Source organism: Chelonoidis abingdonii, chromosome 3, assembly GCF_003597395.2.
Source record: "Chelonoidis abingdonii isolate Lonesome George chromosome 3, CheloAbing_2.0, whole genome shotgun sequence".
Lineage (NCBI taxonomy): Eukaryota > Metazoa > Chordata > Testudines > Testudinidae > Chelonoidis > Chelonoidis abingdonii.
In genome coordinates this window covers 195,367,149-195,382,008 of record NC_133771.1, presented here as the reverse complement: position 1 = coordinate 195,382,008, position 14,860 = coordinate 195,367,149, and the positions used below count along the sequence as shown (strand labels likewise).

Below are 14,860 nucleotides of genomic sequence, written 5' to 3'. Positions count from 1 at the left end.
TCACAACCCAGGTAATAGACTACCTGGGTGGAGAACCAAAAGCTGCTGTTTTCAGGTAAGAGGCAGGTACACAGGGGGTTGAGGATCTGTGGGAGAGGAGGGATTTGGAGGGAAGCAGGTTGGGGATGGTCCGATTAGCTATTTATATTCTAGCATCCAGAACAGATTTTCTGCATAAAAATAGCATCTTAATTGCTACTTCCAACTCCTTCTCTGCATTCCCTCCTTAACAGGGAAAGTGATGTAAAAAACTCAGGGCTGTTTCGGCAGGACTCAGGAGCCTTTTTTAGTCTAACCCTTTTCCTATTAGCTGTGGCCCTCTATCCGAATTGTTCTGCTCACCACTTGCCTGACAGAAGCCCTGGGGCAGTTTTGCTGTTTCTTCTTCACTTTCATGCCTTGTACTGGAGTCTCCATGCAGCATGCTTGAAGCAAAGATTTTTTAATAAAGCTGCTTTTAAAGTCTAGTTCTGGTGCTTCATAAATGAGTTTGACTTCCTTATCCAGTAAGAAGGGCACAAACTGAGTAAATAGTTATTGTTAAATTAACTTAAAACCAAAGGAGAAGGGGGAGAGAGGGTTTTTTCCCCCGTAAGATGCATTCTATTCTGAAATATTCTTACTCACAGATAGCACTGAAGCCTTTACAGAATGATTCTTTGCACTCTAGAAGTGTAACGCTGAGCAGTACAGATCCACTTTGGCATACAAAGTATACAAGTTAAAGGTAATGAGGGCATTCAAACCTTTTATATAATAGAGTAGCTAATGCTATTGAGCTTTGATCAGTTAAATAGTGACTCTTCAAGGCCTGAAACCAAGATCTTATTATTGGTTAATATTAAATGCAGTTACTGAAGACCCAGCTATTACCAAACAGTGCTATCAGAGAGTTTCCCTGCTGTAAATTAGAAGAGGAAACTATTATTGACTTGCAAATGTTTAATGACAACCACTACACAACGTTGTCATGGGTACCATTCTTAACACCTGTGACTGTAGAGCTGATGTTAAAGGTACTATTGGAAGTGCAGCACTATTTTTGCACCTAATGCACAATGATGACAGAACATTTTTTGAACTTCATTATATTTTTAGAATAATGTTATCCAATGGCGTCTAAGCATATACCAAATTCTGGTGTTACCATGACTAATATCGAGCCTGCTGTTTGCACACATCTATTGTGCCAATCTTTCAGTAGAAAGAAACCCAGAACTATTAAAGCAGAACTTTTTTCAGGGTTTCACATGTATGTTCACATGTATGTTCTACTGTAATGTCAAATCTCACCAGCAGTGGTTCATTAGGCTGACACATCTTGTTCCGTCCAACTGGTTTCTCCTGTTCTTGTAACTGTCTCTGTGTTACCTGAATACCAGCTTTTCTCAGACGATTATGTTCTTTATCATCCAGCTTACTTTCTTTTTGTTTACACTGTTTTGGTGTAGGCTTTAGTAAATCAGCCTGTTAACACAGAGTTAATAATGTGATAGAATGAAAACATTCAACAATTCAGAAAGAAAAGTGCTTAAATGCAGTACTAAGAATACAAACAAAGGCAAACTTCAAAAAGAAAGTCAGAGAATACTAAAAGTATATAAAAAATAGTTGTCAAAAAATCTTCCCTACAAACAAGACAAGACTGGTGCTACTGTTATGCTGTCATTAGCTACTACGTTATTGAAAGGCATTTTTATGGAATATTATTTATTATTATATATTATTATTATATATACACTTAACCTTTACTGGGAATGGAAACTTATGTTTTTGGAATAATGTTATCCAATGGCGTCTAAGCATATACCAAATTCTAGTGTTACTGTGACTAATACCTATTGTGACAATTTTTCAGTAGAAAGAAACCCAGAACTATTAAAGCAGAACTTTTTTCAAGGTTTCACATATATCATGTATGTTCTACCGTAATGTCAAAAATCTCACCAGCAGTGGTTCATTATGCTGATGCATCTTGTTCAATTCAACTGGTTTCTCCTGTTCTTGTAATTGTCTCTCTGTTACCTGAATACCAGCTTTTCTTAGACAGTTACGTTCTTTAGCATCCAGCTTGCTTTCTTTTTGTTTACACTGTTTTGGTGTAGGCTTCGGTAAATCAGCCTGTTAACACAGAGTTAACGTGATAGAATGAAAACATTCAACAATTCAGAAAGAAAAATGCTTAAATATAGTACTAAGCATGCTGGGCTGGGGGTGAGCAGCCCCTCTCCCTGGCTGCAGAAGCTCCAAGGCTGGGGGAGAGCATCTCTCCCTGCCACATCAGCTCCAAAGCTAGGGGAGATTATCTCCCCAAGATAGCCCTTGATAGGCTGCTGCGCAGCCACCCAGCTTAGAGGGAACTTAGAGTGGGAGCTATATTCAGGAGTTCATGCAATTTTTTTCTAGTCTTATACCCACTCTAAATGTCAAAATGATGTCTGGTTTTGGCATTTGTAACTTTTAAGGTAAATATAGCCAAAACACAGCCTGTAGGCCACGTGCTGCCCTTCAGCACTTCTGGCACACTAAACAATTCTGCAGTAGTAATAGTCACATGTGGCCCTCTCCACAGCAGTTCATCCTGGATATAGCAGTTACAAATTAAATCTGCTTCCTTTTGGTGGTGTCGATTAAGTAGTTCAAGAATGGGAATTACACAAAGAAATAATAAAGGAGAGTATTGTACCAATGTGGATTATAGGAGAGCTACTTCATCAGCCACCAAGTAAGAGCTGAAACACAAAACCTCTAACTATTGCAGGTCTAATTCCAAAAAATTTACAAGCATAATTTTCAGAAGTGCCTACGATCCAGTTTTTGAAAGGTAGTTAGGTACCGAAAGATGCAGATAGGCACCTAGTGTGATTTTTTTCCAAGATAATTATCTTTTTAAAATCTCATGCTTAGGGCTTGGCTACACTGGAGAGTTGCGGCGCTGTAAACCCACCACCAGCGCTGCAACTTACTCACCATCCACACCTGCAAGGCACATAAAGCGCTGCATCTCCCTGGCTGCAGCGCTGGTTGTACTCCTGCTCTGCCTCAGGTATAAGGATTGCAGCGCTGGTGATGCAGTGCTGCTCCGCAAGTGTAGCCACCAAAAGCACTGTAATTGGCCTCCGAGGTATTCGGAGGTATCCCGGAATGCCTGTTCAGTCACTCTGCTCATCAGTTCGCACTCTACTGCCCTGGCCTCAGGTGACCCGCCCTTTAAATGCCCCCGGGAATTTTAAAAATCCCCTTCCTGTTTGCTCAGCCAGGTGTGGAGTACAATCAATCAGTGAATCTTTCCAGGTGACCATGCCTCCACGCGCCAAACGAGCCCCAGCATGGAGCAATGGCAAGTTGATGCACCTCATCAGTGTTTGGGGGGAGGAAGCTGTGCAGTCACAGCTGTGCTCCATCTGTAGGAATTACGATACCTATGGGCAGATCTCAAGGGCCATGCTGGAAAGGGGCCCTGACCGGAACGCAGTGCAGTGCAGGGTTAAAGTAAAGGAGCTGCGAAATGCCTATTGCAAAGCCCGCGAGGGAAACCGCCGCTCAGGTGCTGCCCCCACGACCTGCCGTTTTTACAAGGAGCTGGACGCAATACTTGGAGGTGACCCCACTGCCAATCCGATGAACACGATGGACAGTTCAGAGCGGGGAGAAGAGGGGTAGGTGGGGGGGAGGAAACTGAGGGTGAGGGTACTGGGGTGGGAGGAGACACCCCGGAGTCCCAGTACATCAGTAAGATGGCCCCCAAAGATGAGCTGCTGAGAGAATGCCTGAGGCAGCAGCAGACATGGGAGGAAGACCAAGCAGAAGAAGTGCCATGGCAAGACAAGACCCTGCATGGGATGTACCATCGACAGATAGCTGAGGTGGCTGACATTGGGAAATCCTACCAGTGGCTGGAAAGGGCTGGACTAAAAGACAGACAGCACTGAGGCACTGATCATAGCAGCACAGGAACAGGCACTGAGCACCAGATCCATTGAAGCAGGGGTCTACCACACTAGAGAGGACCCAAGGTGCAGACTGTGCAGAGAGGCCTCAGAGACAGTCCAACACATAGTGGCAGGATGTAAGATGCAGGCAGGAACAGCATACACTGAACGGCACAACCAAGTGGCTGGCATTGTGTACAGGAACATCTGCACAGCGTATGGGCTAGACCCTCCCAAGACCAGATGGGAGATTCCGCAGAAGGTTGTGGAGAATAGCAGGGCTAAGATTCTGTGGGACTTCCAGATCCAGACGGACAGGCAGGTACTGGCCAATCAACCAGACATCGTGGTAATAGACAAGGAGCAGAAGACAGCGGTGGTGATAGATATAGCAGTGCCAAGTGACAGCAACATCAGGAAGAAGGAATATGAGAAGCTGGAGAAGTACCAGGGCCTGAAAGAGGAACTAGAGAGGATGTGGAAAGTGAAGGCCAAAGTGGTCCCAGTGGTGGTAGGAGCACTCGGGGCTGTGACTCCTAAGCTGGGTGAGTGGCTCCAACAGATCCCAGGAACAACATCAGAGCTCTCTGTCCAGAAGAGTGCAGTGCTAGGAACAGCTAAGATACTGCGCAGAACCCTCAAACTCCCAGGCCTCTGGTAGAGGACCCGAGGTTGAGGAAGACACATACCACCCATAGGGGTGAGGGGAGTGTGGCTCTATAGTGGGTCACAGTAGATCTCCTGTGTACTGCATATTACAGAACCAATGCAGAGGGACTCTTGAAGTCTGTTATACCACAGGATTTGAAAAAGAGAGCTAGAATCACTATGATCTCAGTGGGAGGTTAAGTCCATTACAACACAATGGCTATTAGCCAGGATAGGGGGTAAGGAATTAGTTGGTTTACAATGCCACCCTTTTCCTTTACGAAGTGGCATTATCTTGGATAATTCTGTTTTATTAGATAGTGGGTGTATATGGATGGCAGGAAGAGAGATCACACTTGATCATGTACCTGTTAGGTCCACTCCCTCTCGGACACCTGGCATTTGGTCAACTGGGTCGCGTAGATCTGGATACTGGGCTAGATCAGGGACTTTTGGTCTGAATCCAAGTATGGTCATTCTTATGTTTCTTATGTTGAACAAAGCCCCCATCAAAATTCAACTGGGGGCTCTATGCAGCCTCAAGAATCCACTACCACATGAAGTCAGTTCACTAATGGCTAGTGCCTAAGGGACCAATCCTGCAAATCATACACATAAAGTCAAAGAGATATATTCATTGAAGGAACAGTACTTCTAGGACTTGTTTACAGAACCAGGCCCCCCACATTAAAGCAAACGGCAGCAAGGGTTGACAAAGCACACAGTTGGAGAGTAGATGTATGTATAAATATATGCCATGTTGATAAAGCATAATTATGTAAAAAATATAAACAAACAAGTTTTGGAACAGCTCTGGCAAATATGTTGAAGCATCTAGCTGCCCTTAAACAACAGCAAACTATATTCTAATCAAATAGGTAGCTCCCTAAGAAATTTCACATACAATTTGATTTTTGGGTCAATCTGTAGAGACTTATTCAAAAAAGGTTTATGGATGAATGACCTCCCAATGGATAATTTATATTGGTATTCCTTCTTTCTTGCCATTGAAACTTTTGCTTTCATTTAGTGGTACGTGTGGTACTCAAGATGAGTTAAGAACAGCCATTCAAAGAACAAATCAGAATTATCATGTTTTAGTTTTTACCCATTTAAAGACATTTATAAAACAGTTGCCGAGCAAATGAGATGCTGTATATTAATCAACTAGCCAGGATTCATTATAATTTAGAAAGATTATATAACTGCAACTTTATGCAAGGCCATCCCATGGTTAGACCAAAATTATGGGGACCAGATTTGTTTTTAAAAATTAAAGTTATCTTTAAGGAGCTGGTCAGCAGTATATGTTTTTCATGTATCCACAGCAATCAGAAATGCCAGAGACAGATATACTTACAAAAGACCTTATAATAAAAACCCAACAAGAGAAAGCAGCTCTGAATTCTGTCTTTCTGGTGGCATGGCTCATCGCGGCTGTCAAAAAACTAAATTTACCTAATTCTCAGAACATAGAAAATTTGGCCCATATTATTTCATAGTGTGTGGTTGACGCCAGAGGTGGAAAGCAATTCAACTCCAGGCTGGCCATACGATTATTAAAAAGAACTGCACTGGTAGGAAATTTAGAAACAAAACCCTTCTCCAGGCCTGAAGGAAAGCCTACAGAGCAGTGTCCTCAACTAATTTTTGTTTTAAAAAGATGCTTTAAACTACTACATGGAAACAATTATAGATATTTTTCTGTGAGTTCGGGGTTGAGAAAGTAAGAAAGATAATAGATTATTTGGCTAGACTGAAATAGGGTCCTGGCAATAAACATAAATGGCCTCAAAGGCTCTCAGGACCAGATAAATATATAGTCTCTAACCTTGATGTTTAGCTTTAGTTTTGCCCTAAGAAATGTTATCTCGGCTCTCAGAATCAATACATCTTGGTAATGGCCTCTAAGCAGAAGTCAAGTTTTCCACTTAATTCTGTACAGTAGGGAAGCAAAGTGTGAGAGATTCAAAGATTTATAAAACATATTGTCAGGTTGGGAAAACTGCAGGTTAAGTATAGCTCCTGAGTCTTGCAACTTCGAAAAAGGCAGTATAAGAAGCAGTTGTGTGAAAGGAAACTGAGGGACCAAAAGGAGACACTTATTAAAAAGGACTGTGTAATATGAGAGTATTCCTTCTTTCAGCTGAAGGTCAGAAGAACCCCATAAGGATTTAGAAGGAAAAGGGCCATGAAGAGCGGGGCATGAACGCTGTATTAATGACCTATTTTTTACTTTTCTCATTGTCTTACTCCTATTGGTAAGCTTGTTACAAACAGTACAAGTGAAGACTAGTAGTGTGGGAGTACTGCCCATTCACTAATGTGAATAAGGGCTTCACAATCCAGCCTAAAATATACTAAATAAATAAATACATAAATAAAATACATAAATAAATAAATAAGGGGCCATATTCTGATGCTCTTACTTCATATTGGAGAGTATCTTACTCCAGGAGTGGTCTAATTAAAGTCAATCAGTTCAGGAGGGTAAAGATGCTATTTTGAATGTGACTAATGGTGTCAAAAATATGGGTGCAAAAATCAGCTATATCTGACTCCAACACAATGTAGACATCATCTGAATTAGGATTATAACATTTCCCACCCTTGGCACTATACCTGGCCAGCTCTGTGGGTCAGTAATGAAAGGTTGTACACCTCTCCCATATACCTTCTACTATTTTTTTTTAAAGTAATTTGCACTATTCATGCAGAAAGAGGGAGCCAGTGTTTATGTTCCACCAGGTACAGACAGGGATGTCCGTTTAGCCGTGTGCGTGGTTAGCATTACAATCCAATTACAAGAGTAGCAATTTTACCTCCCAGGTGACCCCATGCCCTTACCACCGCCAACCCCACTGGGAATTGTGAGAAGGTTAATTAGTCTAATGGATAGCTCTTCAAAGTGTAGCTTGAAATGAGTTTGGACATCCTTCAGTCCCTAACGCCTCAAAGCACATGGAGAGACACAATTGGGCAAGGCTTTTGTCATGTCATACACTCAGCTTGAAGTTGTTCGTTCGAGCCTATAAGATCAAACTAGGGTGCTAAGATGTGGAGAACAATAAATGTTCAATGTCAGCTCCACAATGAGCTGTGCGAGACACGCATTTTCTAAAGGTCTTGAAAAATGTTATGAATTGGATCTAGATTACTATTTTTTTCACCGTTTTATTTGTTGTTATTTATGGGCAGATCTTCTTCGTATGTTCCTGAGGTGTTCGTCCCATGTCGGGAAGAGGGGATTCTGACCATGATGGGAAGAAGAAATGCACGAACGGAACTCAAGAGGTTGTGCACCACGCAGCAATGATGGGTTTTCATGAACAAGCAGTCATGAGGAAATAATGGAAGACTCACCTAGTATGGGGGTTCATCACACATGTGCTGCAGAACATAATGCAGGTGCACAGATAACGAATGGTAAGGTTCACAAACAGAACCATTGGAGGAAGCATATCGGCGTCCAGTCTAGTGTTTTGAATGGGAAAACCTGTTGAGAATTCACTACAGATTACTGTCCATTTTGGGAGTATCAAACCTGAAGACCTCAAAAGTGAGAAAGTTCAGGGAGCAAACAACCACAAAAGGTCAAAGAAAGTCCCTACTGAGTTGAGAACTAATTGAGGTGTTCTCATAGCATCAAACTTGAAAGAGGAAGAAAGTAACACTGGAACTCGTCTGATCCTTTCTCTCCGAAAACTTTGTCAAGCGTGCATGTAGGTCTTGATCATCAATTGATTGGCGTACTCCTTTCCTCTTATTCTGTTCTTAGTTCCCTCTTGGGGAAAGTATACGATGTTGTGTGTTGGCTGGATCACGCACCTAGCAAGAAATACAGACCCCTGCTCCTGTCTAGGGTCTCTGGAGTGTTACACCTCATCATCATCACCATCACCACGACACGACGCTAGTATTATATTGAATTGTATACGAAGTTCAACACCATAATAAAGATAAATGTTGGGTTCGTGGCATTCCTACAATTAGAGAGAACTACATAGGAAATTTATATCTCGCGGAAGATAGCTCTTGGACGGCCTGTAGTAAGAAAACCCTACCTCCTTCCCCTACTCGAGATGCATGCAGGCTGCATTAATTACAGATACAGACATAAACTATACTATGGAACACACGAGAAGCGTGAGAGAGACAGGTTCCTCAGAGCGCGGGGAATAATAGTTAGGTGCAATAGCTGGTGGGGCGGTGGGCTTATGGAATAAGTGTATGTTGGCTGAGCGGTATCACGTTACGGGGTGGGAGGAGACACCGCTGCTAGGAAGATATAACCCCCTTCACGTACCTAGGTTGTCTGTACGTGTCATGCGTAGCCAGCGTGGAAGTTCTTGGGGACAAGCTTAAGAATCCTTTTTCTGACAGCCTGACACAACTAAGGACAGAGAAGGACCCGTAAGACAGACTGGCGCTTACCCGCCTCTGCTAGCTAACGCTGGATTAGACTCTGTTGGTATGAAAGGATTCATTCGTTAGCCATGAAAGGAAGAGGACACCAAGTTGTTTAATTTAGATCTGACGGCTTAGTCAGCTGAAGTGCCGCACTATTAGACTTTTATTTCCACGGCAATTGGCGATAATGCTCTAGTTCAGGAGAGGACATGCAACTGTACAGTGAGGATGTGAGCAAGACCTTTCTCAGCGTTGGCTGCTGCATTGCATGCCTATTGGAATAGCCCATTGAGTGGTCTATAACGTCGCGGTAATCGCCTTGCCAATCTCTTCAAAAGTTTCTCACATTGGGGGACAACAAAGGATTGTAAAGAAGCTCCTGCCCTTACGCCCTTTGTACAGTCTGCACAAGTTCTTGAACATGATCATTATCTTTGCGCATTATATGGATAAACTGTGCCTACTAACAATGGCATCTTATTAGTAAAAAATCCTGGCAAATGTGCAGCTCCTCATAACAGTGACCCATATAAGAGCAGTCTTTAACGAAATATACGGTATTTCATTTGTATAGTTCCATTCACAAGCATTGTTAAGGGTTCACAAATTAAAAAACGGAAAAGACGCAGATTTTTAAGGAGGGGGGGACCTTATAGTTTTGAGTTTTTTAAAATGATGGATTCATGTCCAGGCACACACTTGAGTGGGGGCGGGCAACTATTAACCATAGATTCCAGGGGCTACTTTCAGACACCCAATGTAGTTTTGTTGCCGATTACTTAGAAATTAACTGACAGGGAGCACTATCTTATTCCTATATAAGGGAAGGGAAAATACTATAAAACTCCATTTAAAGCCATATTTTAATTCATATGTAAAATTTGAACAATCAGGAGGGATAATATAGCCGTATTCCTAAAGCCTGAGATACCAGTTTTGGATTATTGGACAGATATCAGAAGCCTAGTTTGATATTTGTTTCATCTTTGTAGAAATAAATAAATCTGCTATTTCTAACACGAACACCTATTACTGCCCTTATATACTTTATTTTAATCTCACTGTTTTTCATTCCACTAAAAACATTTTTTATTATATTTAACATAATTCTATGATTCTAGGTTTCTCTTTTATTAGATGGAAATGTATTATTTATTTTTGGCCTGTATGTTTTACACAATCACAGGTTTATGTATTGTGATGCTCACTAACATTTTGATTCTCATTACAGTATCAGACTTGGCCATATTTATTTTTGTTATGAATTTATAAGTATTTTACAGATTAAAGCAACATCTTACAATTTGAAATAGCCAACAGCTGCACAGTGTTTAAGTTATGTGTTTACTAGCTATTTTTTTTAAAACTGGCATGCTAAGGTGATTACAAGGCTAAATTTCATTTAGAAGGATACTGTTATTGATTGTACCATTTTAAAAATGAACAACAACACAATTATGTTATAAAAGTAATAATAATTACTCCATCCAGGACAGGTTAGGCCTTTTAGATTGACATTTCAAAGAATTAAATTAACATATAGAAATAAAATTATGAAATGACACACCAGTCAGAAATAACATTACGTAATTCCTTAGAACTTTGAAAGATTTATCTGTTACGAAATAATTGCATTGTGCATTTTGACAGATGTAGTCCCAAGTAACAACAGCTGTGTTGTGTTTACAGTGTCAGAGCGACTCTGTATAGTGAAAGAGAAGAGTGGAGGTGTGTGAAAAGATGTTTACGTGTCTGAGTATGTCGTTGCACGTCTCTTTTAAGCTGAGTTCTCAGGAGGCTGAAGGTTGTTCAGTATTAGCGCCCTCCAACACCCACTCATGAGCCCCCAGGCAAGCAACAGCACAGATAGGCTCCCTGTGTCCCCACTCCAGCGGATGACTGGGTACGGGGAGGGGCAACCAACGCTACACAGGAATTCAGGATGCAGGTCTCCTGCGTTGAGCAGCTTAGCCAGCAGCGGGAGGGGAGACTGCTGCAACGGCGCGCATAGGGCCGAGAGGGGACAGGTGAGCATTCTCCTACTGCAAACTTCACCCAAAAGTAGGTACGTAATCAGGGGGGGGATTGGGGCGGTCCCCCCTTCCTAAATGGGCTCTCACTTGATGTATGTTGATGAGAGAGGAAAAAGACCCACCAGATGGGTGCTCTATTTTTCTCTCGCTGCAAAAATCGTAACTAGTTCACTTCCCTCCCCCTTAAACACATCCACGAATTACAAGAACACGTGCAGTTTGGGGAAGACCATTTGCACACCACCGGGTGCATAAACACCTATGTTGCACAAGCATTAAAAGGACACAGGCAGTGTACCACAAAAGGCATTTCGTCGCCTGTTTATGTGATATATGAAAGCCCAAGAGATCTTGACGGTCCTAACCTGCTGTACAGAACAGGGATGGGTAGCTGGGTATACACCTCGGCCGGACCCATCATTCCCTCTGACAGCAAAGCCAACTTACTTAGTAGCAGTACATTGTCCAGGTTAGTGCTCGCACACATATAATAAAGAAAGCGCTGTGAATCTAGACAAGTCCCAGGCCTGTGAGCCCATTCGTCAAAGATAAGCGCAGATCCGCGGGAGTATAAGTGCGTGCATGCATGCAGCCCTTTCCAGGCGTCTCTGTCGCTCAAATGGTCTCTCACATTGAAACCCCACGGTTAGAGATCCATATTCAAGCACTGGGTGCCCGCAGACAGGTTCAGTACATTTATGCTCCTTTATGTTGTAGAACATCGGGCCAGATGCTATAGTGCAAGGCGTAATTCGCTGCCGAGATAACTTTAGGACGTAACCAGGCATCGCAACGATCTTAATCGCCTCGCCTTCCACCTCAGGGTTTGCCCGTTGCTAGGGACCACAACTCACTTTTGTGCGCTCCAGCCGTCCACGACATGTTCCTTGAGCAACGACTCGTGCCGCCTCACGCGAGTCATGTTCTTTTAGCAGGATGCGATACGGGGACTAGCGTCTTCCCATATGGCAGGAGAAGGCAATGGCCTGCAAACTTGCAGTGCACATCGAAACCGATCTCCACTCGTGATACGACGCTTTTCTCTATTCACGTTTTCTGATCTGATCACTGATCCTGGTGTGTTTGAGAGCGTGCTAGAGGTCTCCAGACTGTGCATATTAGTCCCGCCTTTTCCACGTGGCAAGGGCCCGCTTCTGATATCTGTCATGTCCTTGTCTGGCGCGGCAGGGTGGGGGGGCAGCCGTACTCCCTACGTGAGGTCCACCATGAAATGTGATGCGATGTTGGGACTGGCTGTTTCAGTGTTTACAGCGGATAATCAGATTCTGCATAGAGTACCGACTGTGCTCCTTGATTCATCCCAGACTGCCATGCGAATGTGACCACCACTAGTGCTTGTTGCTCTCCGAGCCAAATGCAGCATTCTCGACACGCTGCTGAGCATATCTCCGTTAATGCCACAAGCAATTGCTCTCAATACTCGACGTCCTTTGGGACGTCGCGAGTGACTTACAGTTGTCGGTCACTCCCGCTGTCAACTTTCACTTGGAGCTGGAAGCGATAGCTTCAATATCTGTGAAATGTGATGTGCTGGCGCACCTCATCAGCCAAGTCCTCAGCAGCTCGGGCTCCATTTCCCACAGAAATTGGCGCTGCCGAAGAAACCATTGGAGACTCACAATGGTGCCAAACGTGGACGGAAACAGTGACTGCTGGGATGTGAAGCATGCACCACAGGGCGTTGGGAATGGAAGCGGAATGACCCGCACCCTTCCGTTCCCCTTCCACAAGCCACGGCGCCAAAATGGGACGAGGTGCTCTGTGGGATAGCTGCCCACAATGGACCACTCCCAACAGCGCTGCAAATGTGGCCACACTGCAGCGCTGGTAGCTGTCAGCGTGGCCAAACTGCAGCGCTTTCCCTGTACGAAGACAGCTGTAACTCCCAGCGCTGCACACCTGCAAGTGTAGACAAGCCCTTAGTCTCTCTTTGAAGTTCACTAGTTCAGCTCCCAAGTGCCCAATCCACTTTTCAAATGGGACTTAATTTCTGAAAAACTTTACCCCACCTAAATGAAGTGTATCATGTTTTGTGCATGTCAAAAAAAAATAAAGTAGTGTATTACCTTAAATCTATCGGATAGGACCTCTGATTATGCTCAGGCTATTCAGCCATAACCCTAGCATCCCAGGTAGATCTGGGAGAGCTAAAAATATTTATTGGATGCCCAGGAGTATAGAAAGCAAATAGACATGGCTTCTATCCCAATTATCCATTCTAAGATAATAGAGATGGAAGGAAAAGGGAGGACAAGGATAAGATTAATAAGAGTAAGGAGGCATGGAATGCAGTATTCTCAGTCAGCTGATGACACTGTATGCCTGTCGCTGACTTGAACAAGGTGGTTCAGTGCCTCAGCCAGTGTATAGATGAGAACAAGCTGGCTGAAGCTCAGCCCAGACAAGACTGAGGTGAGGTGGTATGGAGCAAGCAGCTGGAGATGGCAGATACAGTATCAGTTCCTTTGAGCATGTACATCCACCATTACTTACTAGGGATTTCAAGTTAGGGGCGACTTTAAATCCCTCCCTGCCTTTGACAATCTTTACAGCATTAACCCAATCATTTTACAACCAGCTGCATCTGGGTAAGAGTGTGATCGTTTAGTTGCAAACAGTGCCACTGTTATCCATGCTTGTTACCTCAAGATTAGTCTACTGAAATGTGCTCTCCCTTAAAACTATTCAGAGACTACAGCTGGTGCAGAATACAGCTGCTCACTTATTGAGAATGGGGCACCTTGCTGGGAGCACATGACACCAGTGCTTTGGCCTCTGCACTGGCTGCCTATGGATCTCTAGGGAGAGTTTAAGTTGTTGGTTATGACCTATTGTGATAGAATACACCCCTGTATTCACCCTATAGTCTATTGCAATAATCTTTGTACAAAGTATGCCTCATACGGTATCACTTAAACTCATAATTTACTGGTCAGTATTGTCCTGGTAAAACTCGTGGGAACACCACATGTGAAGTTATAAGATTCTCCTCTCTGTTATTAACATGTTCCAACCCCACAGCCTTGCCCGAACTGAAGCTGGCAAACAGGTCTGTCCTGAACAAAGGAGTGTGTGCTTTGCTTAATTTGCATTTAAGCAGTAAACAGAGTCACCAAGCAGGAAGGGAGGACAAAGGAAGCTAAAACAACTAAGAAAAAGCCAGCAGGGGCCATTCTTCCAAATAGACTTTTTGTCTCCTAATGCACTGCTGGAAACATTTTTTCAAGAGGGGTACTGAAACTATAAAAAGGAGGAACACCCCACGGGACCGTTCTCTTTCTCCTCCGGCCCATCACATTCACTGCATCTGAAGAGACAAAGGAAGGATTCATTGCACTTAAGGGAGGAGTCCTGACCTGAGAGTTTGGTCAGTAATCTGCTGGAGCATGTGATTATTTTTCTTGTAACCATTTCTGACTTTTATGCCTCATTATTTGTACTCTCTTAAAATCTCTTTGTAGTTAAACAACTTGTTTTACTGTTTTATCTAATCCAATGTGTTTATCTCAAATAGTTATTCAGACACTTCAGTTTAAACTGGCATATTATTCCTTGAAAGGAATAACGAACTTAAAATATTTGAACTGTCTAGGAGAGGGCTGGGCAGTAACAGGACATATATTTCTGGGGGACATCTGGGACTAGGGACTGCAATATAACCAAGGCTAGTGAGAGCCAGAGTGTAACCCAAATGTGGCTGGCAGGCTGCAGTTACACAGAGACACTCAGGGTGTGGTCTGCATGCTGGAAAGCTGTTTGTGACCAGCCCAGATGGGAGCTACTTCAGCAAGGCATTGTAAGGCATAGGTGACACAG

The 14,860-nt window shown here is 43.2% G+C and overlaps 1 protein-coding gene across 3 annotated transcripts in view; it reads right to left on the bottom strand.

Moving 5' to 3' along the window:
- The window catches only part of VRK2 (VRK serine/threonine kinase 2), an 83,470-nt gene that overhangs the window by 3,523 nt on the left and 65,087 nt on the right, over nucleotides 1-14,860 (bottom strand). For all 3 annotated transcript variants that reach the window (XM_032792659.2, XM_032792660.2, XM_075064430.1), the window contains 2 exons: nucleotides 1,948-2,121; nucleotides 1,294-1,467 (listed from right to left, as the gene is read on the bottom strand). In XM_032792659.2, the coding sequence (XP_032648550.1) occupies nucleotides 1,294-1,467; nucleotides 1,948-2,121 (348 nt within the window). The remainder of the gene's footprint in view (nucleotides 1-1,293; nucleotides 1,468-1,947; nucleotides 2,122-14,860) is intronic.